Source organism: Filicampus tigris, chromosome 16 (assembly GCF_054856515.1).
Source record: "Filicampus tigris isolate MCC_2025a chromosome 16, RoL_Ftig_1.0, whole genome shotgun sequence".
In the NCBI taxonomy this organism is placed as follows: Eukaryota; Metazoa; Chordata; class Actinopteri; order Syngnathiformes; family Syngnathidae; genus Filicampus; species Filicampus tigris.
The window spans coordinates 10,660,183-10,685,739 of NC_141232.1; the positions used below are offsets into that span (position 1 = coordinate 10,660,183).

Genomic DNA, 25,557 nt, shown 5'->3' on the forward strand with positions numbered 1-25,557 from the left:
TCAGTGTTTGTTAGGTAGAATAATTTATTGCAGCTCTTTATTTATTACTCTGTTTCAAAGTCATTAACAATACTTACATGTTTAAAAGGCAGAAGCATTTACAGCGTGCGCACACACTACAATCAGGTACTAAATAATGGCAGCTTGTCATGGCATTTTCAGGTAGATGTTGTCAAGGCGACACATCTTTAAGATGGAGAACAAAAGTGCCTCCAGAGCATCCAGTGTTTAAATGCTCTTTTTGTCACTTATTTAAGCATATCCTCGCGATCACTCTGGTGCTATTTACAGCAGCAAGATGAGGGGGGGAGAGAGTATTGCTTTAAAATACTCAATTACTAAATCAACTGTGAGGAGTTTCTTATGAAAAAGTCACAGCACGGCACAGAAGAGGAGAACTGGAGCTGAAAAGTCAAAGATTTTTCGTTGCACAAATAAAGCCTTGAAAGGCAAACTACACCCAAGTTCACGCCGCAGCGAGGGTAAAGTTGTGCGTTACATTCGTTTTTGACCTTCACAAATACTTCTGTTTATTGCCGTTGTAAAAATCTGCTTTGCAAATTACTCAATCTGTTTGGTAATGTGTAGTTTTGTGATACAATTTGATATTCTTGCCGTCCTTATTTGTTGGTTAAACGGAGTTCAGGTCAGCTCTGTGAGGGAGAATCAAGCAGATGCGTACTTTTGATTAAAAAAAAAAAAGATGGCTTCATGAGACACCACGTGGACAAAACAGCAGATATGATTAAATGCATTATCTCCAATCTCGCTCTTTCACATGATGCTTAACAAGCTGCTCCCTATCATCTTATCATGCCTAAAGGCTTCCAAATTAAGCACATGACAAGGAAGCATTCAGAACTAAAGATTACTTTTGAAGATGTGAGTGATAATGCACTCTCAACCGTCTCTAATGGTTTGGAAAAAAAAAATGCGTTTGAACCGTAACACATTCCAGAAAGTTGGCTGTTTTTTTCATTTTTATTTGTAACTACTCCGATTCTGAATCTCCAACTTGTTCCTGCACGGCCATTTTGAAAGCGAAGTCAACATTAGCAAACTGCAGGTTACTAATGGATTTTATACAAAAACAACTATTTGAGTGGGAAATATTGTTAGAACTTGCATACGAGCTAATTAAGACGTAAGCAAATGTAGCACACATACACAGTACATCCTTGATGAATGAATCCTTTGAATCTGTACACATACTATAGTGCATAAAAGGCTTGTGCAGCAGTGTGTGTATGCGTTCGTCACAAAACAGTGGCTATGTGAACATAAGACATAAAAAATAGATCAGATCTTTTAAAACCTCACATCAGCAGTAACGCATGTGACAATCCCATCAATCAGGAGTAAAAAAAAAAAAAAAACTGCTGGTTACACGCTTTGACGCGTGCTACAAACTCATGTATGTGAAACCGATGAACCCAAATGTGCTTTGAGCCTTCCACCAATTCCGTCAGTGTGAGTCTTTTCCACAGGTTTCCTTTGTGTGCAAATGGAAAGGCCGAAATGGCCTTTTTTCGATGCCAGGCGCTACCTTCAGGTTGCAGCATGTAAACAGCCCGCAGCCAAGCCGGGTGCTTCAACACGTCACAGACGTTGATGAGTGGGAAATGTGTGTTCAAGTGCGCCAGTAAGAACGTGTTGTTAGTCCAATTCGGGTGACTCGGGTGTTTCCGTGTGCTTTTCCCCATCTTCTGTTGCCTCTTCCTTCAGCTGAGGTGAGTCTCTCCCCACTGAGCCCTCACCCTCAGGCTCATCATCACCCAGCGGATCCTCCACGGCGTCCTGTGCGGGTATGAGCGCATCCATATTTGGATCCTCATTTACCGTCCCATCTGTCTCAGTGTGCTCCATCAGCGAGACTTCCGCCTCATGCTCTCTTTTCCTTGCGTCTTCCTCGTTCTCTTCATCGCTGTCTTCATCCAGTCTCATGAGAAAGGAGGCAGGGGCAGCGAGGGGATTGGCGCATGGGTGGAGGTGCGGTGAGTCCGCAGGGGGCAGCAACGTCAGCGATTCCACGCTCAGGGTGTCGGCGTTGCTGTCGGTGAGGAGGGAGATTGTGGGTTGGGCGGCCGGGGTGAGGCTTGGGGCCAGAGTCGGCGGCGGGCCTTGGGTGGAGGTTGCGCTCGTTACCTCCCCACCGTCTCCCTCGCCTTCTCCGCATGACGAGGAGGGAGGAGTGTTCTCCAAGAATGTGACATCATCTTTGGGTGGAAAAAGGGACCATTTTAGTATTTGAGATGATGGCCCGATTGATGATTCTTTCGCTCTTTCTTTTTCTGGCTTCCGTTAGCAGTCAGACTAAGGCTTAAACAAAACAAATTCAAAAACGCGGATGAAACTGCACACAAACGCAGTATTGAAATTTTCTGATTAAAAATGAAAATAGACAAATATAAAAGACCAACCAAGTCCAGCAACAACAACAATAATTTAATGATTTCAATGTTAACTTCACTTTGTATTTTTCCCTTACTTTGCTTTTTAATGGAGACCACATTCATTTGACTTTGTTATGAACTAACAAATAATACGAAAAAACGTTTTTTGCTTTGATATAATCGACGAACACCTGGGGAGAATCAACTGAGTGGGTAGAGTGCTTTTATTCTCACCAACATGCAGTTAGATATGCATTAAAACGGACTGTGTTTTTAGTTTGTTATACTGTTTAAAGTGGAAGTCGACCCAAACATATTTTTTTCAAGAATATGTTCCCAGCAGGCCCACTAGTTCAAACACGGCATTCTGATAAATATCGCGTTTGTTGAATATGAGTTAAGCAGCAAAATCCACCCGTTTTTAGCCATCTCAGGGGGCGGCCATTTCGTCACCTCTAGCGACTGAAAATGACATCACAAATGCTCCTGGCTCAGATAACGACCAATCATGGCTCAGCTTCAGAAAACAGGTGAGCTGTGATTAGCCGTTACCTGAGCCCTGAGCAACTGCGAAGTCATTTTCAGTCGACAGAAGTGACAAAATGGCCGCGCCCTGAGATGACTAAAAACGGGTGGATTAACTCTTATCCCACAAATGCAATATTTATCAGAATGCCTTGTTTCAACTAGTGAGCCTGCATGGGTTGGGTTGACTTTCGCTTTAAGTCACTCGTATTTTTAGGTGTGGATTCTACGAGAATTCTGTTGTAAAGGAGTCTCATCCTCCTTGTGTAATGCTGTTTGTACTGGAAGTGTGTCTCTATATCTCCAAGGAATATATATGCAAAACCGTTCTACCTGTGGGGCTTTGAGCTGAAATAGTGCTCGTCGTAACAGAGTCGCATCGTCCTGTGCTTCCACTCCCACTGGAGGGAGTTGAAGGGGAGGAGAGAGGAGAGGGGGGGTGTTGCGATACGCTGTGAGCCACCGCAAAGCCTGTGGCCGATGCACGTAGATATTAACGCACAGGTGCATGAAACACTGAAAACTAGATGAAATCAAAGCCGATCATCACAATCTTACCCGGGACTTTATCAACTGTGGCAAAGACTGCTCTGCTGGCCGTGGGATCATTGGGCGCCCGTCTTGACTGCTCATAAAATCGGAAAGGGAGCCCGCCGGGGGAGGCGGTGGCCGTCTGTCCGAAACCTAGCACCTCTGTCGTACTTGGCTGCACAGGCAGGTCCAAAAGAGCTGCGTGATGAGATGTGACAGAATGTAAAAGGTACAGCAACTGAACCGCAAATGTATGTGGTGGGTAGAAAAAAGTTTTGGTGCCCACTGCCCAGTTAATGTCGCAACCACATCAAAAAGTTTACAAACCTGATTTATAACTAGTTTCTCTCTGTTCCGATTGGAGTGAGCTCAAATAAAACTGTTAGTTGTCTGTTGAATACTATTGACACAATCATCAGAATTGAAGTATATAACATTTTTGGCCCATATCAAAAACGTAATGACTGTTAAAACATGTAGTAACAGTAAGTATTGTTGAACATTGAACTTACAAGTAGAGTATGTTCCATATAAATTTGACCTGTGTTTTGCAACAAAAGCACATTACATCAGTTCAGTTACAGTGGCTTCAGAATCTTATGATTGAACGAATTTATCTTGACATTCAATGTTCAGGGTAGTGAAGGTTATAGTAGTTACTGGGTCCGTTTTATTCTTTTACAGTAAGTCACAGGGCCAACCGCAACTTCCTTGATTAGACTGCTGCCAAGATTTTTTAGAGATCAGTTAGAAGAAGGAAGGAGATATGAATAATAAAATTCCCCAGTTTTTATTGTTCCTGGTTAAGTACTGGTTTGGAACAGTCTGGCACTAGTGGATGATACTCAACGCTGGTATAAATCCACAATAAGACATTCTCTGATTTATATTCCATAACTAATTTGATCAATGTGAAATATGTTTCACAGAAGTACTTCAGAAAATAAAAGTAATGGGTAGGTTTGACCTAGTACTACAAATGATGTGACTATTACTCAAGATTAGATCTTATTACGGTACTGTGATTTAAATAATTGACGTGATTAGGTGTTCTTTCATTTTCTTTATGCTTCGTTATTTCCTGTAAATAGTCGACTGTGAAGTTAAAAACCTGTACTAACTCGATATTAAAGCCTGTGCACTCTCACCTGCTATTCTCTGCATTTTCATGCGTCTGGCTTGGATTCGACCTTTGGCTAGTCTTTGCTTGGCGATGATGCAGCGGATGTGGTCGGCAAAGATGAAGTTGGCCTGGAGGATGGGCAGCGGTTTGGCATGGGGGTTGGAGGTGGGCTTATGTATGACGATGTTTAAAGCTCGGCTGTCATCTTCAACGCCAGACACCTGCATGTCCTGGTGGTGGGAGAAAGACAAAGCAAGTGGAATAAAAGGTAAAAATGAGAGGAAGAAAAAGCATTGGAAGAGGTTCAAGTGGAAGATAAAGCCTAACAAACAAAACATAAAGAAGTTGGAGAACAGTATTTCCTCTACTATAAAATGGTTCATTGTTTGCACCCCTACTATAGCGCTGATTTTTAATACTACTCACCAGGGCTTGAGATGAACTTTTTTGCTCACCAGCCATTGTGGCTTGTGGTTTCCCAGAGTTACTCGCCACTCACCATTTTCAATAGCCACAATTTTGTTGTTGGATGATATGCACAAAAAACCTCCGTATTCGGTAAAACAGGTCAAAGTACTTGAGAAAACTACTAGTGCTGTCAAGCGATTACATTTTTTAATCGTAGTTAATCGCATTTTTCATAGTTAACTCGTAGTTAATCGCATATTTAAATCACATAAATACAATATGTTTATTGTAAAAAAAAATCCCTTGATTTTTCTGTCCCATTATTTTCTTGAATTTTAATACCCTTAACATGAGTAACGGCGTCAAAAGGGGGTTGGATTTACTTAAAAAATAACGCGCTAAATTGACAGCCCTAAAAACTACATGTAGAAAAATTATTCTATTCTCTCACTGGTTTCTCATTGTGTTTCCAAACACAACTTGAGGTCAATTCAGAGAAGGGATCACAAATGAACTTGGACACATGTATGGCATTTCCTCCTAAATTTCTTTTTTTTTTTTCTCTCTACAATACAAATTGTCTCTTTGTGCACATGTTTGTACAGCTGTGTGGGTGTATGGTTATGTGTGTGTGTGCTTTTCAAAAAGCAAAGGGCATGAAATGATCAATAGGCAAGTGAACACAACATAGAATAAAAAGATTTAGTCAACATTGACATACATTCCTGATCAGGATGTATATGGTCGCTTGGAAAAAACAAACGAAGCGGTAACAGGCTGCAGACCAGTGGTTGGTGACCACTGTTTAAAAGTTTAGACTTCATCCGACGTCTATGCTAATTTCCGTGAACCCATTTATGGCATTTGACATTATATTTTACCATTAATATAAAGGAATTTTGTTAGACTAAATTAATTTGGTGTGGTTGAGCATTTTGGTATTCATAAAGTGTTTAATTTTCTGTTGTTTCTTGTGTCAAGAGTACTTTAACTGGGAGTGACACATAAACAGCCTTAAGAACACTCAACCTCACATGTAATCTTGCTGATTGAAATTTTTATGTTGAGTATTTTAACGCTTTCAAATAAAATTAGTTGAATTTTTTAGCAGCCGTACAACGAGTGCAAAGAAACCCGAATCAGGAAAAACACCTCTGTCTTTTTGACAGGACACACACAGATACATCCAGACAAGGAAATACCTGCAATAGGCCAGCAAACTTGACGACACCCCATCCAAGGCGTTTGGTTTCTGGTTCGACCAAACTCATCTGATAAACATCTACAGCAAGGAACCTTTGAGCCTGGCCGCCATCTTTACTAACCACCATACATGCTATTAAGTCGCTGTTATCTGAAACAGACATAAAGCATATCATTTTTAAGAAAAATGTAGTTTGTGTCGTTGTACATTCTCAGTCATCCATGTCATGATAATGAAGGGGCTGGGAGCTGCATGGGTCGGTCGTTCTGTGGGAGCCGTCGGCCCCGCTTTTTGCACGCCACTTCTTGAAAAATGAGTCAGAACAGATTATATCAATACATCTAAAGATTTACCCTTCTTTATGCCCTTCTGTTATTTTAACAAGGTACTTTTTGCTGGACATTCGTGTGCACAGTGACTCAGAAGCCAGTACTAGAGACACACATTTAAAGGACAAAATGTTTCTACCGCAATGACGAACAATGACTTGAAACATCTTGAGTAACTTCCTTTTTTAAAAAAAAATAAAAAATGAAATACTGCTAAGTAAACAAGACTACATGATTACCTCATGTGTCAACTCTGGTTTTGGTTTGTTCGGCTTAAGCCTGCTTCACACAGATTTTAAAATTGTCGGCCGACTTCCAAACTCAGAGACCCCACGTGACGAGAAAAAAATCATGCGTATTACAGTTTTGAACCTACTGCGTGTGGTGTGCAGCCACACGGCAATATCCACACATCATACACGAACCGATTCAGTCACGGATATTCTCATGTCAAGACGGAAAATCTTGCAAACCCCTCGAGATGAAACGAGACTTCGTAGTAAACAAACATGGCGGATGAAGATGCAGCAGGGGTCTCAGATCGTGTCTTGACAGTGGCTCTAGTGCTACTGGGTTACGTAAAAGCCACTGAGAAAGGTGTCACTTGAAACAAACAATGGAGGTGCCGTATTCCCTAAAGGTGACCAAAAACCGCAAAGCCACTAAATGACTCGTGTTTAGTTTCAACTATTCATTCATTCATTCATTCATTCATTATCCATACCGCTTATCCTCACAAGGGTCGCGGGCGTGCTGGAGCCTATCCCAGCTGTCTTCGGGCAGTAGGCGGGGGCCACCCTGAATTGGTTGCCAGCCAATCGCAGGGCACAAGTTTCAACTAAGAACTCTTAATTCCCAAGGAGGATTTTGCGGCCAGTTCATCTCAGTACATAATACAGGACATTCCACTATAAAGAGGAAAAGTTCTTGTCACTTTCTTTTTGACTGAAACCTTCCTCTATAATCAAATCTACTAAGACTACCAGTAATAAAAAAAGACTAGTAAAACAAAGATAATCACACAAAGTGTATTACACTAAGAGATACAGTAAATCAATTTGCAACTATTGTGTCTGATTTAGAAGTAAAGTTCTAATCGAGAGTAAATTAAATAAAGCAAAGGAACATCAACTATACTGCCAGTAAATAAATAAATAAAAATTTGAGTGACTGAGTTACTGAGGACGTTTCATCCGAATTGAAGATAAAGTAGAGAACGTTGTTACTATTGCAACAGGCCACTTTTGACATGTTTTTGCATTTGTAATCATTGAGCAAAGCTTCATCACAGTCATCACAGAAAACCTTGCAAGATTGTTTCATCATCACTGCTAAGTAAACCTATCACTTTACAGAGAACTTATTCCAATGATCCTTTTTTAAGGGTATAAATCCAAAAATGGGAAAAACTGTGTTCATCGTGGTAATCTGGTGTGTTGGGTTTTCTGACTTCTATAAAGACAATGACACTCAGGAAAACTACAATAACAAATATTGTTAACAAAACACCTCAAAGTGTCAATCAAAACATATTTATTTTGATTTTGGATGACTATAATGCAAGAACCTGACGGTGCAGGTGTACCTATTGAAGTCAGTGCCGAGTTTATATCAATGTATCATATAATCTATTAGACAGAGGGAACATTTTATATTTGTATGCAACTTACTGAGGTCTAAGACATCATCAGTCTTAATAAGGTCTTCAGGTCTAGTCAGAGGCAGCTGTGTCTCTGGTTCCCCTTGAAGCTGCAGCGATAGTGACCGCAGCATGAAAAACACACGTATGGCCTGAGGGCGGTGTGGAGGGTCCACACAAACACAAAGGAGAGGGTTAGCATTCCATCCTGCATCTTATTTGAGATACACAGAAACACCAAAACCATGAAGAGATTTTATGTGACTCGACACACCCGCCGTGTCTTCTCCACATCTCCACAAGGGAGCCTCTTGACGAAGTCGATGCCAGTCAGAGGTGTGCCGGTGGGTGGTAGCAGTATAGAGGCATCCATCATTAGATACTCCACATTCAGCGGTTTACTCTGAAACGATCAAGCACCATTAAAAATGCAGTCTTCAAACATCAAGCAATTTGTTTGTGAAGAAAAGAAAACAAAACAAAGGCCAACACACCGTCATACTCCTGTACTCATCTTCAAACATGTCCAGAAAAATCTCCTCGCCCTGCAGTTCAGAGAATCAAAAATACTTTAAATCCAGGGCATTAAAATACACCATCATTTGAATGCCGGGTTTAGACTAGTGGGGGCACATAGAACATATTATTATAAAGAATATTTTTGACTTGACTTCCCTTTAATGTTTTAAAACTCAAACTTCAGAATGTGCACATAGAGAAACATTCAGGTCGGCCATACATCTGTTATTTGTTTCGCGCAGCTTTTGAAGGCAAAGCATTTTATCGTAATTTATAATTGCCGTTGTACAGACTCAATGTGTGAGAGGCAAACAAAAAGAGGTTAAAGAAGAAAATGAAACTGGATAGTTGTGGCTTACAATTGCTTATTAACATAACCGGTGTGACTGAATCTAAATCAGGGCAGAGAAAGTAAAAGTCAACGGGTGGATAAACTCACCAATAAATTTTACTGCTCTGTGTCAAGCTGCTGACATCAAATGGGTGTGGGAGGGAAAAGTGAATCCCTCTGATTGCGTTGTACTATGAGCTATATAAAATCTGATTTTTTTTTCAACAATGTAAACAGTGCTTTACTTTCAGGTCAGTGAGCCGTCAACATACACTAATGAATGTGCAACAGTCGATGGTGTGTGTGTACAGCATTATGTTGCACACTCACCTTGTAAAATCGCCGCAGTAAGTGCAGACTTTCCTCTCTCGCCCCCTGCGTACATGACATACAGGAAATGTCAAACAGATGCAAATGACATGTAAAGCACAAAAGCACATCGGTTTCTTATAGTAAAAGATACTTTACAATACAGTATGTCTAACTTTTTGCAAATGAATAAACACAATTGTTCTAAAAACATACTTATCAGTATACTATTTATAATATGCATCCATCCATTTTGAAGCATAACTGAACGGGTATAAAAATGCCATTTTTTTAATTTTTTTTTTTAACAAAGCCGTTTTTCTTTAAACTTCCAATATCAGAAATAATCAGTGGAACATAATAGCATACATGAACTACCCACTTCAATCCCTGCAAATAAGCAGTGCGATAAATGAGATTTTGTGTGTGCATGTGTGTGTGTGTACATATGTATGTATGCTGCTAAACCTGACTGACAGACTAACAGATACAACACGTTTCACCACAATTGGATTATTTATGGTTAAACATAACGCCATCTTCGGAGGCTCCGACAATAATTGTTGTGCAATCAATGAGTGAAAATCAAGATGATGTTTTAAAAACAGATCTTCCCATGATGTCATTAATGCGAACACCAAGCCGGCTTTATAAAAATCCAAACTACATCGTCTCTGTCTATATAGTTGTGTAATGTAACATGCCTCCCTGTTTTTTCACTTTTTTTGTTGTTGTTGTTGAAGAATAATTTTACATGAAAATCACTCAGGGCTAAGTGTATTACATAGTAATTGATTTTGATAGAGAGGTAGAAGTAGTCTACTGGACAACACAAACTCAAGTAGTGACTCTACACTTTTTATGTTTACCTACTTTGCTCAGTGTTCAAGCCCCCACCCTTTCACGAACAGCGACATCATTTTCAAAAGTGATGGGAAATCACAGGAAATGAGTGTTGCAAAAATACGCTGTCATTTTGAAAAGTTACAGCACAGTTACCTCTGAGAAAAGTCAAGCTCTCCGATGTTTCAAAGAGCATTATCCATAGAACTCGGGGGCCAAGCTATCTTAGCTCGAGAACGGGGCGCCATTATGCATTTAACGCAGTGGTAGGAAGTGAGTGCCAGCAAGGCCTTCGCCACTGGCCTAAACACTATCAGAAGCACTGACCTACATTTCAAATTTCCCTGAAATTTTATTCATTTATTTCCAACAGTCTATTATCTTCATTTCATAGCATATATTTTGTCTGCCAAGCTTTCAGTGGTGTGTATGTTTTTGTCATATTATTAGATAAAATACTGATTGTAAACTGCTCCAAATGATTATTGTAGTGTAGAGGTTTGGAGTTGTTTGGAGGAAGATAAAGGGTTAAATGTTTCTTGCTTCAGTAATGTTCATCCCAAAAAGCTGAAATGCCTCCCTCTCTCTCTTTCTTTCATCATCAGTGATGAAAAGAAACAACAACATGGATGGCACAAGTAGGGACACGCCTGCTTATTGTAAGCCAGTGTAAGGAAAATAAGAAGGGGCGGGTAGGGAGGTAATTTAAAAACGGATGACGAAGAATTTGGAATTACTAAGAATGGCAGGTGATGTTTGTAAAGGGTTGGGCTTAACTGTATCTAAATCAAACAGTGATATAATAATAAACATTGTTCAACTAAATTCAGTATTAGTGACACATTTTTAGTCCAGAGTCTATTATTCGTATTTATATATTACACCTAGTCAGGAACAATTTGTATGTCATACCTCCAGGCAGGCCAGATGAACATCTTTGATTATACACGGACTCCCAGAGAACACAGACTGCTTTAACAAAAGGCAGCTGAGCTCCAGGGTAGCTAGACGAACTCTACCATCTAAGCAAAGCAGATGCACATAAATGAACCCTGAGCCCATGTTGAAAAAGAAAGCACGTCGCACGTGCAAGAACAGCAATGTGCATGTTACCTGGTTGTGCTGCCTGACTCATTACTCTGATCAACCTCTCTGCAAGTACCAAACTGTAGGAGCTTCTTTCCTGGTCTGGCACCGGCAACTGCAGTCGCTCCAGAAGGACACGGTTTATGCCTAAGGAAAGATAAGGAGGCGGTAAAGTAGGACAAGACAGAATTAGATTAGGAAAATATAATAGACATAACTCTCAATTAAATAATTAATCAATCTATCAATTTGGGGTTACCTTGACCCTTAGATTCCTTTAAAATGTTCATTCTTGATCTTAAGACATTTTGCTGTTTCAACCTATCAACATTTTGGGGAAGGCTCACATGACAGAGCACAAAACTTGCCTTAAAGGACATATATTTATACGTCCAGTTCTTGGTAATGTGACTGTTGTGCAATATTTTCCCCACAGGATGACTGTCTTTACTGATGGTATATTCAATGCCTTGGAATTTTCTGCTGCTTCACATTCCCAAAAAACAATAAGAATAATCATCATAAAAATACATGGGAATACAGTAAATAAATAAAACCTTTGCTGTGTGAAACTGCATAGAGCAGGCAGAGGACAAACAGGGCATGGTAGTCGTCATTGGTGCAGTCTAGGGCACTGTACACCATTTCTAAGAAAGGCCTGTGAAATGAGACCGGAGTAAATCAAATACCTCTGCACTTATGCGTCACATCTTACATAATATGCACAATGTGAAAGTGTACCTGCTTCTTTGCGTGTGCATGCGCGTGGCTGCTGCAGTCTTCTCTTCATCCGTGATGTTCTGCTCAGTCAGCTCCGACGCCTTACAAGTCTCCATCACCACCATCTCGATTTCTGTAAGGAAAAACATACACACTTTGTTGACCGCCTCATAACAGGTGTGGTGACGATTTAAACTATACATGAAAGCAAAAGGTCAAAAACAAGTCCGAAGGCATTTCCCTCTTCACTTCACTGATGATCACTTCAGATTGTTTGCAAAATAATTTACTTTTTAAAAAAAATTAGAACATGGACTTAGATTTGGACGTAAATGACTATTTGAGTACAGTCCAAGCTGCTGCTGTATCAACATATAAATATTAGCAAATAAGAACGTGCGGTTCAGAAAGTTTGTGTGCAAAGAAGGAATTCGTCAGTCAAAGTGAAGAAGGACTCGACTTGGATGAACAATGAAACCTCTTTTTTTGCGGCACTAATCACATTTAAATGTTTGTTTGTTTATTCTTTTCTATTCTATAAGCTTTATACCTGAGATTATATTGTGCAATACTCAACATTACCCACTATTGTTAGTCTAGTTTTATTTTCATCCAATGCCGTTCCTTATATTTCACTGCAGCACTGTCAGTTACTTACGAGTATTTTTCCTCTGTACTATGTACAGGCTAAAATGAGTGTTTCTTCATACTTTATATGTAGATGTATGTTGGTGTGTATATACACATAGTTACTGCGTATATTTACATAGGTTAGATTCTGAATGTTTGCCGTTAATGTTATACATTATGCCGCCGTCTCTGTGTGACCTATATCTTTGCTGCTGTAACACTGAACATTTCCCCACTGTGAGATCAATAAAGGCCTTCTTGTCTTACCTTATCTTATTCATTTATTTATTTAACCAGGTAAGGCAATCTGGTACCGTATATGGGCAATCTACTTCCTCCTCACTCGGGTGGATGGCTGGGCTATTAAAAGTGCCTAACGTACGTCTACACTATAACTGTGAAGAATGCTTGACCATGGAAGTGATCATTATCGAGGGAAAAAGTGTTTCCCAAAATTGTTTCACACAGTGGATTGTGCTTGACTTTCAGAGGTTCCACAGTTCAGTTACTGGACTGAAAACACAATGCACACAGAGCTAGAGTAAGAGACAGGCGGACAGGTGAGGAGCACAGGATGGATGATATGTCATTGTGGAAATGGACAGTTGACTTCTAATGATAAGGAGTTGATGTGTGATCAGTGGTCACCATGGGGAAATTGAAATGCGCCAAACAGGGCAGGCAGGAAGGCTTCATCTCAAAACTAGGCAAAGAGAATTTATTAACGCCATGTATTTTTAGTCTCTAGTTTGTAATGTTTTCTCCTGAAATGGACTTGCACTGCTGGTCACATTTCACAGAATTTAAAGGCCAGGGAATAAAATGTGTTTAAGCGGCAGCAGACAATGTTAATATTGGAACTTGTTTCTCTTTTTCGTTTGGAGACGAGGACTGCTGCAGAAGTTGCTTTCAGATAGCAAGGGTGCACCATGGCAGACTGTAGACTAATGGGGGTAAACAAATGCAAACAATCCTGCACTCACACTCACCTTCCGCCGTTTCCCCACTCGCTCTGCTCCCCTTAGAACTCCCACCTGTTCCTACAACCTCTGTACCTTTTCCCTTCTCCCTCTCTCGGCCTCCCTCGCCACCTCGGCCGCTATCGTCCCAGCCCTCATCCGCCCCTTCCCGGCTGCTGCTGCTTCCTCCTCCTCCTCCCCCGACACCCCCGTCATCATCCTCCTCGCCAAGGTTCTTGTAGTTTGGTCTCTTTTGGGTTCTCTTGCGGCCACGGTGGCGGGAAAGCTCCAGCGAGCGCTCCAACGATTCTGCTGGCTTGGTAAAGCGACGCACACCTCCGGAACTAGCCTGAAAAGCCGTACATGATTACGGTATTATTTCATTATGCCAAATATGGAATAAAAGATGATAATGACAGCATTTGAATCTCAAATTAGTTGTGAGAGTGAGTAAGCACTCTCCAACCCTAGAGGAAGAACTCTTTCCAGAAAGCAATATACAATAATGACCTTTGCTGGTAGACAGTTACCAAGACAACAGCGATACAAGACCACACACACCACACTTACTCATAGACATACACACTCTCTTACAGTAAACAGGTAATGATGTGAGATGTGAGATGCACATTCGCAGAGGAAACAGCTGGTGTATAAGATAAGAAATCTGCAAGGGGATGAAAACAGGGTCTTACAGTAAAAACTGAGTAATATTGGCAATAACCGCAAACATTAAAGTAAAAAAAGAGAAAAGTGACAGCGTTGTGAATCATGCACTGACTACATACGACCGCATTATGAAGTGAAGCCAAGTATTTCACCCCCCCCAAAAAAAAACAAGGAGCATAAACTGAAACTTTAGTTCCCTACCTCACATGCACAAACCACCATGCACACACATACACGTGAGCATGTAGCACGTTGACGCGCGTGTGTGTGTGTGTGTGTGTGTGTGTGTGTGTGTGTGTGTGTTCACTCCTCTCATGAAAACGTATATCAAGAACAGGCACAGTTAGAGTTTCTCACCATATTCGCGTGCTCGTTTCATTTTCCATGGATTAAGAGTTAACTCAAGACAAGGGTTATGAAAAGATTAAAGATGTTAGCACTTTCCGCGTTAGCATCTAATAGAATTATGAGGGGAAAAAAATTAGGGTGTCTTTGTTGGATGCAACTTTGGTAATTGATCCTTCCAGCAGCAAGTGAACAGTTTAAAAACAGTGAAACCTGTGGGATGGCACTGTGGTGGCTGCAGCATGCACATAAACCACAGGCTAGTATCTTTGGGGATGGGGGGGCGTGCGTGCTACACCTGTTAGATGACTAGGTTCTGGTAAACCGCTCACGCGCTCGAGACGCTGCTGAGAAATTAATGGAGGTCATGGTACATTAAGCCACACCGACACACACTCAAAACCACTTTTTTCTCCACACAACTAAAACATGCCACTAATACAGAATGAATGAATACTGTGTAACAAAACTGATTTCTGTAACATAACAAAAGCATCGCAAGATGAACTGAACATGTAACCCAGAACAAATGCATTTTTCCCCTGCAAAAGTACTACAAATTTTTACAAACTTGAAAATCTATTTAACTATTTAATGTACTCAGCACTTTGAGTTGCATTTTGTGTGAAAAGTGCTGTATAAATAACATTTGATTTCACATTCATGTAGTTTTAAACCTGACACATGCTATAAAATATGTGCAAATGGGCTACTTGTATTGAAGAAAAATAGGCAGACATGTTTGGGGGCAGATCGTTTCTGTTGTGGTCGTCTCAACCAACATTATTTATAAGAGGTCACACCGCTGCTCACATTCACTGAAGAGGTAGGCTGCTTCTGAAAAAAACAAAGCTTGAGCACAGAACAACCACAAATGTTCTCAGAAACGCTCACTACTTTGCTCACACTCACCCCTAACTACAACGACAGATGGCCAAAAAGCAAAGACAATGTGGGCGAGGGGGTTCTAAATTTGAAAATGGAGAGATGAGAGAAATTAGATGGGAAAAGTACGCGGGTGGTAGAGAGCAAGGGATAAGTAGGTAATTGCAGTATCTCATCTCAAGTGAATACACCTCTGACAATTCTTTTCATGGGACAGCACTGAAGATATTACTTTTCAACAATGTCAAGCAGTCAGCGTACAGTCCAGTAGTGCTGCCAAGATTAGTCGACTAGTCACGACGACGTTGACGATCAAAAAGGGCGACAATTATTTTAATAGTCGATAAGTCGTTTATTTATGTATTTATTTATCGCTTTGTTTTTCTCGCGAAACTGCCTCATCTCCCGCTGGCTGTCTGCCTGTCTGTGACACACATGAGCAGCACATATGGCTTGGCCTGTGTTAGCAACAGAAACTGAAAGTTCCGGCACATTTCACCAAAAATACTTAATATGATGCAAACCTCCCTTTCATGGCAGCACGGTAGTGATTAACGAGCATCTAAAAAGAGCGCTGATGCCCGATTTCATTTCTGACATCGGGACAGTGGTGTTTGGGAGCTAACATTAGTACACACAGGCTACCGTGTGTGTGTGTGTGTGTGTGTGTGTGTGTGTGTGTGATGTAACGCGATGTCCTGTTGCACGCTAACATATTGTACCGTCTACTATGGATTGTGGAGGCATTAGTCAGTGATGCTCAATCATCTAAAAAGGAAGCACGTTGTGGCTGATGCCTGATTTCGTTTCTGACAGAGACAGTTGTGCCTGGAAGCTTAAAACATACAAGGATAACTCATTTGCATATTGTTGCATTGATAATGGTTTATGAATCAGGAAAAATAACACAACCACACATCACCCAGTTTTCTAAGCGCTTATTTAAGGAACACTCCTCAAGCGTGTTATATATTTATATATTAGAGGTTATTACATCTCAGTTTTCACTGGCATTTGTGTGTAATATTGATTCATGGTAAGTGGCAGGCATTATGGCCATTGGAGTACCTAAGTGTTGGGACATGGTGGTGAACCTGTAACTGTACTATAACTGTTCTGCCCTTCTTGCTATTTGTGTATTTGCCATGTTGGATTGTGTGTCGTGCATGTCTAAAAAGTTACATGACTTACAGTGTTCTTTTGTGCATTGTGAAGGCCTGTCTGTGGGATGAAGACAGACAGGTCTCCGTTGAAAATGACATCGGCCAGCGCATTGACAAGGGGTTGATAGTGGATGATCAGAAACACCTGGAAAATACAGAGTAAAAAGTAAACTCATCAATGCATCGTACAGGTGTAAACAATACATTTAGTTACTCTTCAAACTAGAGCGTGAATGTTTGTATTGTATAAGTACTTAGTCACTATATCAAATTGGCCGATGTTTTACACTAGCCAAAACTCAAACACTGTAAAACATGCAAACACCTCAAGAGAACTAAGCTCCCAAAACAAACGTCTGTAGAGAACGCCTGGAAAAACACCACAAAAAAAAACAACGCAAGTGTTATGTCAGTGAGTTACTGGCTCTGTGATGTTATTGCAAACAGAAGATTTTCAACTACATACCTCATACATGCATACCTCACTTCAGTCCATTTTCTAATTCTAATTTTGGTATAATACTTTTTCTCACCTAAAAAATGTGATTTTGTTTGTTATAGTTAATGTATGCTGTCTTTTAAGACAAAACAGAATATATGCAATGGGACACATTTATATCGTCTTCAACCATGCATTTTTAGTTAAGTGTTGTTTGTGCGTTGCCTACTTGTGACAGCAAGTAGAGGGACACCTGAGGGTTAATCTTTCGCTCTTCATGCTAAAAAACAAAAACAAAACATACGTGCAGTTAAGATCACATGAAGTCATAGAAATGGGTTCTCGCTCTTTGTCCAACAAGTCTGAGCCAGCTTACCGTTTCTTGGCTAACCAATGAGAACACGTAAAGAGGTAAGAACAAGCGGTTGAGGAGGTGGTCAGTCAAAACATCATTGAGGAATTCACAGTTAATGATGAGGATGTCGTTCAGGTAGTGGAGGTGGTCAAGGTGCTCAGCTACCAGGTCGCTTAACTTGCCTCGATTTTTGTGCCTGGGACACAGACACAAGAGAGATTTTGGTGTAAATGCTCCATAATGACTTACGTTTCAAAAGTCTTTTCGTTTGTCATTATGTTCATGTTAAAACAAAAATACACAATTAAAGCAGCATAGGCAGTTGAACTGCATTATACTATAACACAATACTTTCATTGAAGTGCCTCTGGGTGGTTACAAACAAAGGACAAGCCTGACCCCTACAGGCCAAAAATAACAACACAGACATTTGCAAATACCAAGAGGAAATAAGGAGACTACAGGCACTTACTCTTCATCTGTCTGCACACATTTGTCCAGTTCAATGACATGGCTGCCGATAAACCAGACCAAGTTGCTGAAATATGGCACTGCTGTCTTATCCCTGATGTAGTGCAGCATGTGCTGGTTGTCCACTAAAGAGAGTTATAAGGGTTAGGGAGACCACTTACTATCACATGCTTGTAATACATGCACACACTTTCAAATTTACATGTACACATACACACATGTGCACACGGACAATCTGTAACTGAAAAAAAGGAAAACAAAGTTGACAGGAAAACGTCAATTACAAAACAAAGTACAAAGCAGATCATTTTGCCATCCCGGAAGAAATAAACTGATCAAATAAAGCAATAAACTAAGAAAGCCAGTCACTATCACTACATAAAAAAAAAAAAAATTAAAAGACTGAGGCTTGCACATTTTCTTTGTGAATGTACTGTGCGTGGGTGTTAAAGAATGATCAACCAGAGCTGGAATTGCAAATAAAGTCCCATATTTATAACAAACACACTCAAACAGATACAACTGGGCTGTGTATCAATAAAACAGATGCGTGAGGTCTGATGATATTATTTTGACGTCTTTTTAGAAATATAGGGCATCCAATTGAGTCTCATTGTAAACTTCCATAACATGGACTCGCAGTTTTCTGGAGGTAACTGTGTTTGTCATTATGCTCCCTGAATAAGCATCTAGAAAAAACATGTCAAAAGGTTGCTTCAGTAATACCCAGCCCAAGAATAAGATTGAATGAATGGAACCAACTTACATGAGACTGGAGTTAGGCAGATGGGGCGCGCAGAGGGGAGGGGAGAGGAGATGAGAGGAGAGGAGAAGGGACAAGGAGAGCCGGAGGAGGAAGTGTGGTTGTTGAGGAGGAAGGGGGGGGGGGGGGGGGGGGGGGGGGGAGAAACAAACAAACAAACAAACAAACAAACAAACAGTGTTAATGTAAATACTGGGATGGCCGTGAAGGGGCCGAGGATGGGAAGGACCACTAAATTAGTTGTTATACATGAAAACTGCAAACAATATCACAACTGGAAAAGGACTTATTGTTTACATATCTATAATTTATTTCAATTATTTGAAACCCTAAAAATTGTCTATGTAGAGAAATAATAATGCTGAAGAAAATCCTTTTCCAGAATGTGTTGCAGTGCTTAACCCAAGGAATCAACCCAAGGAATCAACCAGAAGCATCAAATAGTTTTAACATGTTTGAGGAAACAGTTTGTACATAGAAAAAAAAAATCTCTTAAGCATATCTTTACTTAAGTGTAGCTCTAGGATAGGCCAGTCATAACATTGCATACAATTTATACACAATCACTGAAAAGCGCAAATTCATCAAGGTTGGCAGTGGACTACAAATAGAAGTAGAACAGTACAGTAACCAAGGTTACATGCAGGGCATGACGGATTTAAAACAAGCCATTGCAAATATTTTGCAGGGACTCGATATATGTTGATGCAATGGAATGTTATGCAAAGTGGAAAAATGTGGAAGCAAGCTAAACCTTGCCAAGTGCAACATGTTCCTGTTATGCACTCACAGCCTTAACACTGCAGCGCTGCACACCCCAAATTTGACTTGATTTGTTCACGTCTCTGTGTGTATTAAAAATATTTTGTATGGTGCAACCTCCAAAGTCGAATGCCCCTAAAGACACAAAATGGAGTTTAACTATTAACTTGCGAGAAATACACCTGAAAAGTCAAACAAGTACAACTTTGAATCAAAACATCTGACATCATTTATGAGATGCTAACATCACAAGCGTGCTTTTCTTTTGCTTTGACTAGTTTGTGTTTTTTGTGATGCTACTAAAGACAAATACTAGTGGTTGCAACGGTGGAAATGGATTATTGCCATCAAACCGGAAATAACTTCACAAATGCACAGTTGTTTTCCGTTGAGGGTGACTATGTTTTTTTATTACAGTGCTTAGCTTATTTTTACACTTGTCTGAACTCTAATAACGGTAAAACGCGCAATGTATGGCGTTGACTCATTTTTACCACCCCCTGTCCTCAATTCCATGTTTGCTATACCTGTTATGCATCACAAAAAGGTGAGTAATTGTATTTTTTTTTTTTTTAGTTAAAAAAAGTTACACCGTTTACAAGTTTTAGTTACACCGGTAATACAGCTAACCTTTCATTACAGCCATGAAAAATAACATTTTCTTTTAACATTTCTTCAATTATTGCCTGCATAATTTATAGATTTACGATGATCAATTAAATTTGTTGTAAAATTATTAAGAGACTGCATTCAACCTCGAGGTTCAACTGAATGTATGAAAAATATTGTATACGTATCAGATTGTAGATTGTGTCTACAGTACTGGCAGCAATACAGTAAAACAAAAAACTCAATTTGATTTTTACCATTCGTTTAAGCCATGTAGAAAGGCACAGTAAAGGACTCATATTTTTTTTTAAGTGCACAATTTCACTGGAAAGAGCTAAATTGCAGTCTAGTTGCATTTCTATAGTAAGTAAATAAAAAATGGGAACATAAGCCTAGAACAAAGGGTTTTAGGTGTCTGCAATGATATTATGTAATCACTTAAAATGTACTGTACAGTCGGTTCTGTAGAATAGGTCCACAATGTACATTTTATACATATTCTGGACAGAATTAAGACTAGTCTAATGATCGCAACTCAACTTTACTTACAGGGCACTTTAGTCACAACCAGCTGATCGGCATATCTTAAATAGCAATCCATCATTAAAATGCATTTGTGTTAATCGCAGCCTTTATTTGACAGTCAGTCTCAAGTACCATTAGTATGAGTGGAAAGAGAAAGTATAAGAAAAAGATTATCTATGTAGCACCCCATGTGTCGGAATGTGGTATGCATGAGTGTTGTGTGTAATTAAAACTGGTCAACAGCAAATTGTAATGATGGCTTTGTGTCGCTAAACACATATTTTTGATACTGATTTCATAAATGTCTTTACGTTTTTTTCTAGGACATCAGGTTTTTGAGATTTTTATTTTTGTTTTTAAGTTTGACCCATAAAAGCTTGCGCAACATGTATTTTTACCATGTGTTGTAATTTATAGCTATGACCTTTCAGGAAAAAAAAAATCCACCTGTGGCCTAACCGTTAAGTCATAAATATTATATGAATATATGAAAAAATATATAACTATATTACACATTATGTTATATTCTTGTTTTATTTTGAAAATTTGACATGCTGCATAAAAAAAAAAAACGAGGGCAGATTTGGAATCAGCGCAAAAACTTAATCTGGAAAAGTTAATTTACATCTCTGATTAAAACAATAAACAAAACATTTGTTGTCCACTGTAATTGGCATGTAAGCATGCAGGTTGTTGAAATTCACCTTTGTACACGTTGAGAGTGATGGTGCGGACTGCAATGCGGACCATGCTTTCAGGATGGTTGAAGAATTTTATGGCCTCGGTGTACAGGGCAAAATCATTTGTGTGCTATGTGTGGGAGACAGAGAGAGGGGAACCAGTGAGCAAGGCACTGCTTCCGCACAAGACTACACAAAAGAGAGTCACACTGTACACATTAGAATTTGAAGGGAAAAAAATGAATAATAGTAGTAAGGTGAAGAAAGGACACAATAAAGGAACATTTTCTAAAATCTGGTTAAAATGTAGAAACCATTGGAAAACATAACATAGGAATGGCCAAGCAGATATTTCCTAACCTGATAACCAGGACAATTTTTGGGAAGTCAACCCATTAAATTTCTTTCCAATAATATGCTCTGTGTCTCCAACAGTCTCAACACAGCATGATTAATACAGTATTGCATTTGTGGAATATGAGTTAAGCAGCAAAATCCACACAATATCAGGGGGCAGCCATTTTGCCATTTTTTTGTCGACTGAAAATGACATCACAGTTGGTCAGGGCTCAGGTAACGACCAACCACGGCTCACCTGTTTTATGAAGCTGACTCATAATTGGCTCTTGTTGTTGTTGAGATGGGTTAACTAATTTTCCGCAAACATAATATTAATCAGAATGCCGTATTGAGAATAGTGGGTCTGCATAGAACTTATTGTTGTAAAGAATTTTTTGGGCTTAACTTCTTTAATTAATTTTCCAGAGAAGACGAAAAAAAGTTGCAAAAAACAATCCCAAAATTCTTTCTGAAACTAAATGTTATGAGTATTAACAAGAAAACAGAGAGAACAGGAAGATGTGTGAGTTGAACAAAAAAAAAAAATTCAAGCCTGAGGATCACAGCTAAACCGGTTCGGATTCAAATTACAAGCCAACTACCGATTCTTACATGAGTGAGTATGTCAACATGTGAAAGCATCCAGCCGGCAGATAGCAAAAACACTAATAAGACCTGACCTGATGACAACCGATACTGTACAATTGTCCTCAAATGTTCACTTTAGGTACAGCTGCCATTGACAGCACACCAGTAACTTGCCCCTGTGTACACATAGCCCAACAGAAGGACTACTGACACCTGTTGTGTCAACTAAACAGAGACAGCCAGCATTGGCGTGCTTGCTAACACAACAAAAACACCACTCTTAAATTTCACAACATTTTTTTCGACAGAAGTGACAGAATGGCCACCACCTGAGATAGCTAAAAACAAGTGCATTTTGCTGCTTAACTTATATTCCACAAACGCAAAATTAATCGGAATGCCGTGTTTCAACTAGTGGGCCTGCTGGGAACATATTCGTGAAAAAAATATGTTTGGGTTGACTTCCGCTTTAAGTCCATCATCCAAGAGGCTGTTCAGGCCATTCAGACAAGTCGTGGTGATCAGGTCACCACTTGTGATTTTTTTTTGTATGAAGCATGATGACCTCTTTACAGAAACCGTTAAACAGGTTTAAACCAGGTTAAACTGCAACGCATTTCAATTAAGACTTGTGGCCTTACCTCATTGTAGAAGAAGTGCACCGTGTGATTGTTGAGTTTGAGCGAAAGTGTCTTGAGGAAGGAGATGTAGTAGGCCATGATCTCTTCATCTGAAAAGTCAAACTTATGCACGATGATGGAATTCACGTGGTTGTTGGATAATAAGTAATCTGCACAGAAGAGAGGAAAATTTATATTTTCAACAAGTATTTGATAGATTTCTTATTTTATTTTTAGTGCTATTAAAAAGTAACAGCATAACGTTACTTCGGTCTGACAGGCAAAAACTTACACAGAGACGTTTCGTGTCTGATGTTCTCAAAGAGTATATTAAGAGTCTGGAGAAGCTGAACACACACATAGCGCCCTGACTTCTGCCGTAGGATGTTCAGGAAGAAGGCAAACATGTTCTTCTCTAGGAAGAAGCTGACCACAGGAAATCCATCATGTTTTCATCATAACGGTCAATTGTTTATAGTTTGTGGAACAGTGAACAACAACAGTTACTAAATGCTCCTTTTTTAAGAAAGATATTATTCGGGGTACAAAATGTTAAATGCATTCACAATTTCACGTTTGTTGATGTTTGTAATAAGCATGCTTGTTTTTCCAAATAGCTCTCAAATGTTATACTATCAACGACAACATAAATCTCAATAATAGTAAATTAAGTGCTCATACAGGGGTTGCATGTCATTTTTGTTGGGATGATGAATGTGACTTACTCAAATACAGAGCTGTCATTCTGGTCCCCCCAGATGAGGATCTCAGTGATGGAGCGTATCGTCTCCACCAGGAGGTTGCGATTGTGGTCTGTCACTGTAGTGTTTTTGGTCAAAACGTGGTACATGTACCTGAATGTAACATATACAGTAATAACATACAGTGTGAGCAAAATACATACAAATGCGGGGTCGGGTAATATTGATTAAGCAAAATGACAACGCTTGTATTTTTAATTGGTAAACGTGGACTTTGGTGACAGGGTGTCAAGGTTCACTTCCAACACCATTTAAATGTAGTCAATATTCGTGTGGGCTGGGAAGCAGAACATGGTCAACTATAGGAATATACTGTATAGCATATACCTGCACAGGAAAAAAAATGTTATTTTACAGATGAAGCCAAATTGGAAAATGATGACGCTAGGAACTAAAAACCTATTTCTGTCCTGTATTACAATTCACGTAAAGGCTAACGTTAGCATGTGTGTTCTTGCTAGTAGCTACTCACTTTAAATGATCCAGCGAATGGATATTTTTCGATTTCCCCTGCCCTCCAACCCAGCTCCGTGACCTGCCAAACATGGCTGTGGTTGTAAGGAGGTCGATGATTTGACAGGCGGTTTATTTCGCTGATGTTAGCGGCTGCATCTGTCCATTACACCCACTTTTGGTGGAGCTAGCCACTTCGCAAACAGTCGCTGATAGGTTGAGACCAGGGGAGCGAGGACTCGTTACGTAATCGTGGTCGACAATAGGATGTTTGGGAATTGTAGTTTTTTTAAAATAAGCTTGAAACGTATCATTACACGAGACCAAACCAGAATGCGAATTGAGAACTTATTTCTACATTTGTACGTTTTTTTTCTAGCCTCGATCCTCGCTCGCCCATCAGTGATACCACTGAAGAATCGTGGAGGGATTGAAAAATAGAAACATTCGCTGCCCGTGTCGTCATTTCACTGAGACGTCAATTACAGATGACGTCAGTAAATGACGTATGTCACTTTATGCAGTCCGCAATGTTTTGATGCAGTTGGTAACTGTTGGTAGAACGCGTGTGGGCGTTAAAAGAATACAGGGACGTGTGTTTGTGGATCATGCTTGTTTTTACGGAACGAATTTACGTATAGAAACACACTACATGTATTCTGTTTGGGTGAGTCTTTTTTTACTAAGGTTGCGCGAGACTATTTTTAGCTCTGCATAGCCACTTGGCATGGCTTGAGTTCCGCAAAGCCAGAGAACCAATGTAAAGAATGCTACTGTGATATTTTGATACTACTAGTGCACTATTATAAGCTATGAACGCGAGACTCTTATGCGCACATTGTATTGTCTTTATCCCTCGTCAATGTACAGCCATTAGTGCACAACACTTTTTCGAGTCGGGACGGGCGTAATGTGCGTCCGAAGCTCACCGGATATGCAGACTTATAGCTGTGTCAACTTTTGCCCTTGTATAAACATGACACTCAAACACTGGATCGCATAAACCGTGACTTACATCTCTATGATCCACACAATTTATGCCCAGTTAGATTCAGTTGAATCGCTTTTGGACGAACACCCCTATATGTTTTATCTGGGCCTGTTCTTTGTGAACGTCCTCATCCTCTACTACGCTTTTTTGATGGAGTACATTGTCCTAAACGTGGGGATAGTATTTATGCCAGAGGATATGGACCGGGCTCTGGTGGACCTCGGGGTGCTCTCTGACCCGACATCCCTCCCCTACGACTCGGACACAGATTTGGATGTGTTTGAGGGGTATCTGGAGTGACATGGATTGGATTATGATGCTGGTAAAGATGATGAAGCGAGGGACAAACGAGGCCTGTCTGCTGGACGTTCATTCTTTTTGGACAGAGCAGAACAAGGTAAGCAGTTTGGGAATTTTTAACAACGTTTTAGTCAGTTGAATTGGACTTTAAATGTGCTGCTGTGGCTGAGGTGTTTGCTGTCTTTTGGGAGTTGATCATTTAAAATGAGTAATGTGTTGATCTGACCACAATGTTATCTTAAAGTTTTTATTTTTAAAATATATATATTTATATTTTTTTTACACGCCAT

At 39.9% G+C, this 25,557-nt stretch overlaps 2 protein-coding genes across 3 annotated transcripts in view; one reads left to right on the top strand and one right to left on the bottom strand.

Moving 5' to 3' along the window:
* On the bottom strand, positions 1-24,409 carry clec16a (C-type lectin domain containing 16A). 2 transcript variants are annotated; one of them, XM_086054601.1, is made up of 23 exons: positions 23,996-24,409; positions 23,488-23,616; positions 23,055-23,188; positions 22,784-22,932; positions 21,240-21,345; positions 17,878-18,001; positions 17,427-17,601; positions 17,280-17,330; positions 16,640-16,756; positions 13,646-13,898; positions 11,982-12,093; positions 11,798-11,898; positions 11,268-11,387; positions 11,067-11,176; positions 9,333-9,377; positions 8,647-8,697; positions 8,427-8,555; positions 8,184-8,304; positions 6,183-6,334; positions 4,598-4,802; positions 3,477-3,647; positions 3,252-3,389; positions 1-2,216 (listed from the first exon to the last, which is right to left on the bottom strand). In XM_086054601.1, the coding sequence occupies exons 1-23, from the start codon at positions 24,067-24,069 to the stop codon at positions 1,657-1,659; spliced, it is 3,327 nt and encodes a 1,108-aa protein (XP_085910727.1). In that variant the 5' UTR covers positions 24,070-24,409; the 3' UTR covers positions 1-1,656. The 2 variants fall into 2 exon arrangements, with proteins under 2 accessions (XP_085910727.1, XP_085910726.1); XM_086054600.1 differs by having other exon boundaries at positions 13,580-13,898.
* Positions 21,816-25,557, top strand: part of dexi (Dexi homolog (mouse)) — a 13,471-nt gene continuing 9,729 nt past the window's right edge. Inside the window, exon 1 of the mRNA XM_086054602.1 lies at positions 21,816-25,364. Coding sequence (XP_085910728.1) covers positions 24,998-25,267 — 270 coding nt within the window. The 5' untranslated portion in view covers positions 21,816-24,997 and the 3' untranslated portion in view covers positions 25,268-25,364. The remainder of the gene's footprint in view (positions 25,365-25,557) is intronic.

Coding starts and splice junctions, on each gene's coding strand:
- clec16a (XM_086054600.1), bottom strand. CDS start 24,069: ATGTTTGGCAGGTCACGGAGCTGGGTTGGAGGGCAGGGGAAATCGAAA. Junction 11,899..11,981: donor ATGCACACGCAAAGAAGCAG/GTACACTTTCAC, acceptor CTCATTTCACAG/GCCTTTCTTAGAAATGGTGT. Junction 4,803..6,182: donor AGTTTGCTGGCCTATTGCAG/GTATTTCCTTGT, acceptor TCCCACCACCAG/GACATGCAGGTGTCTGGCGT.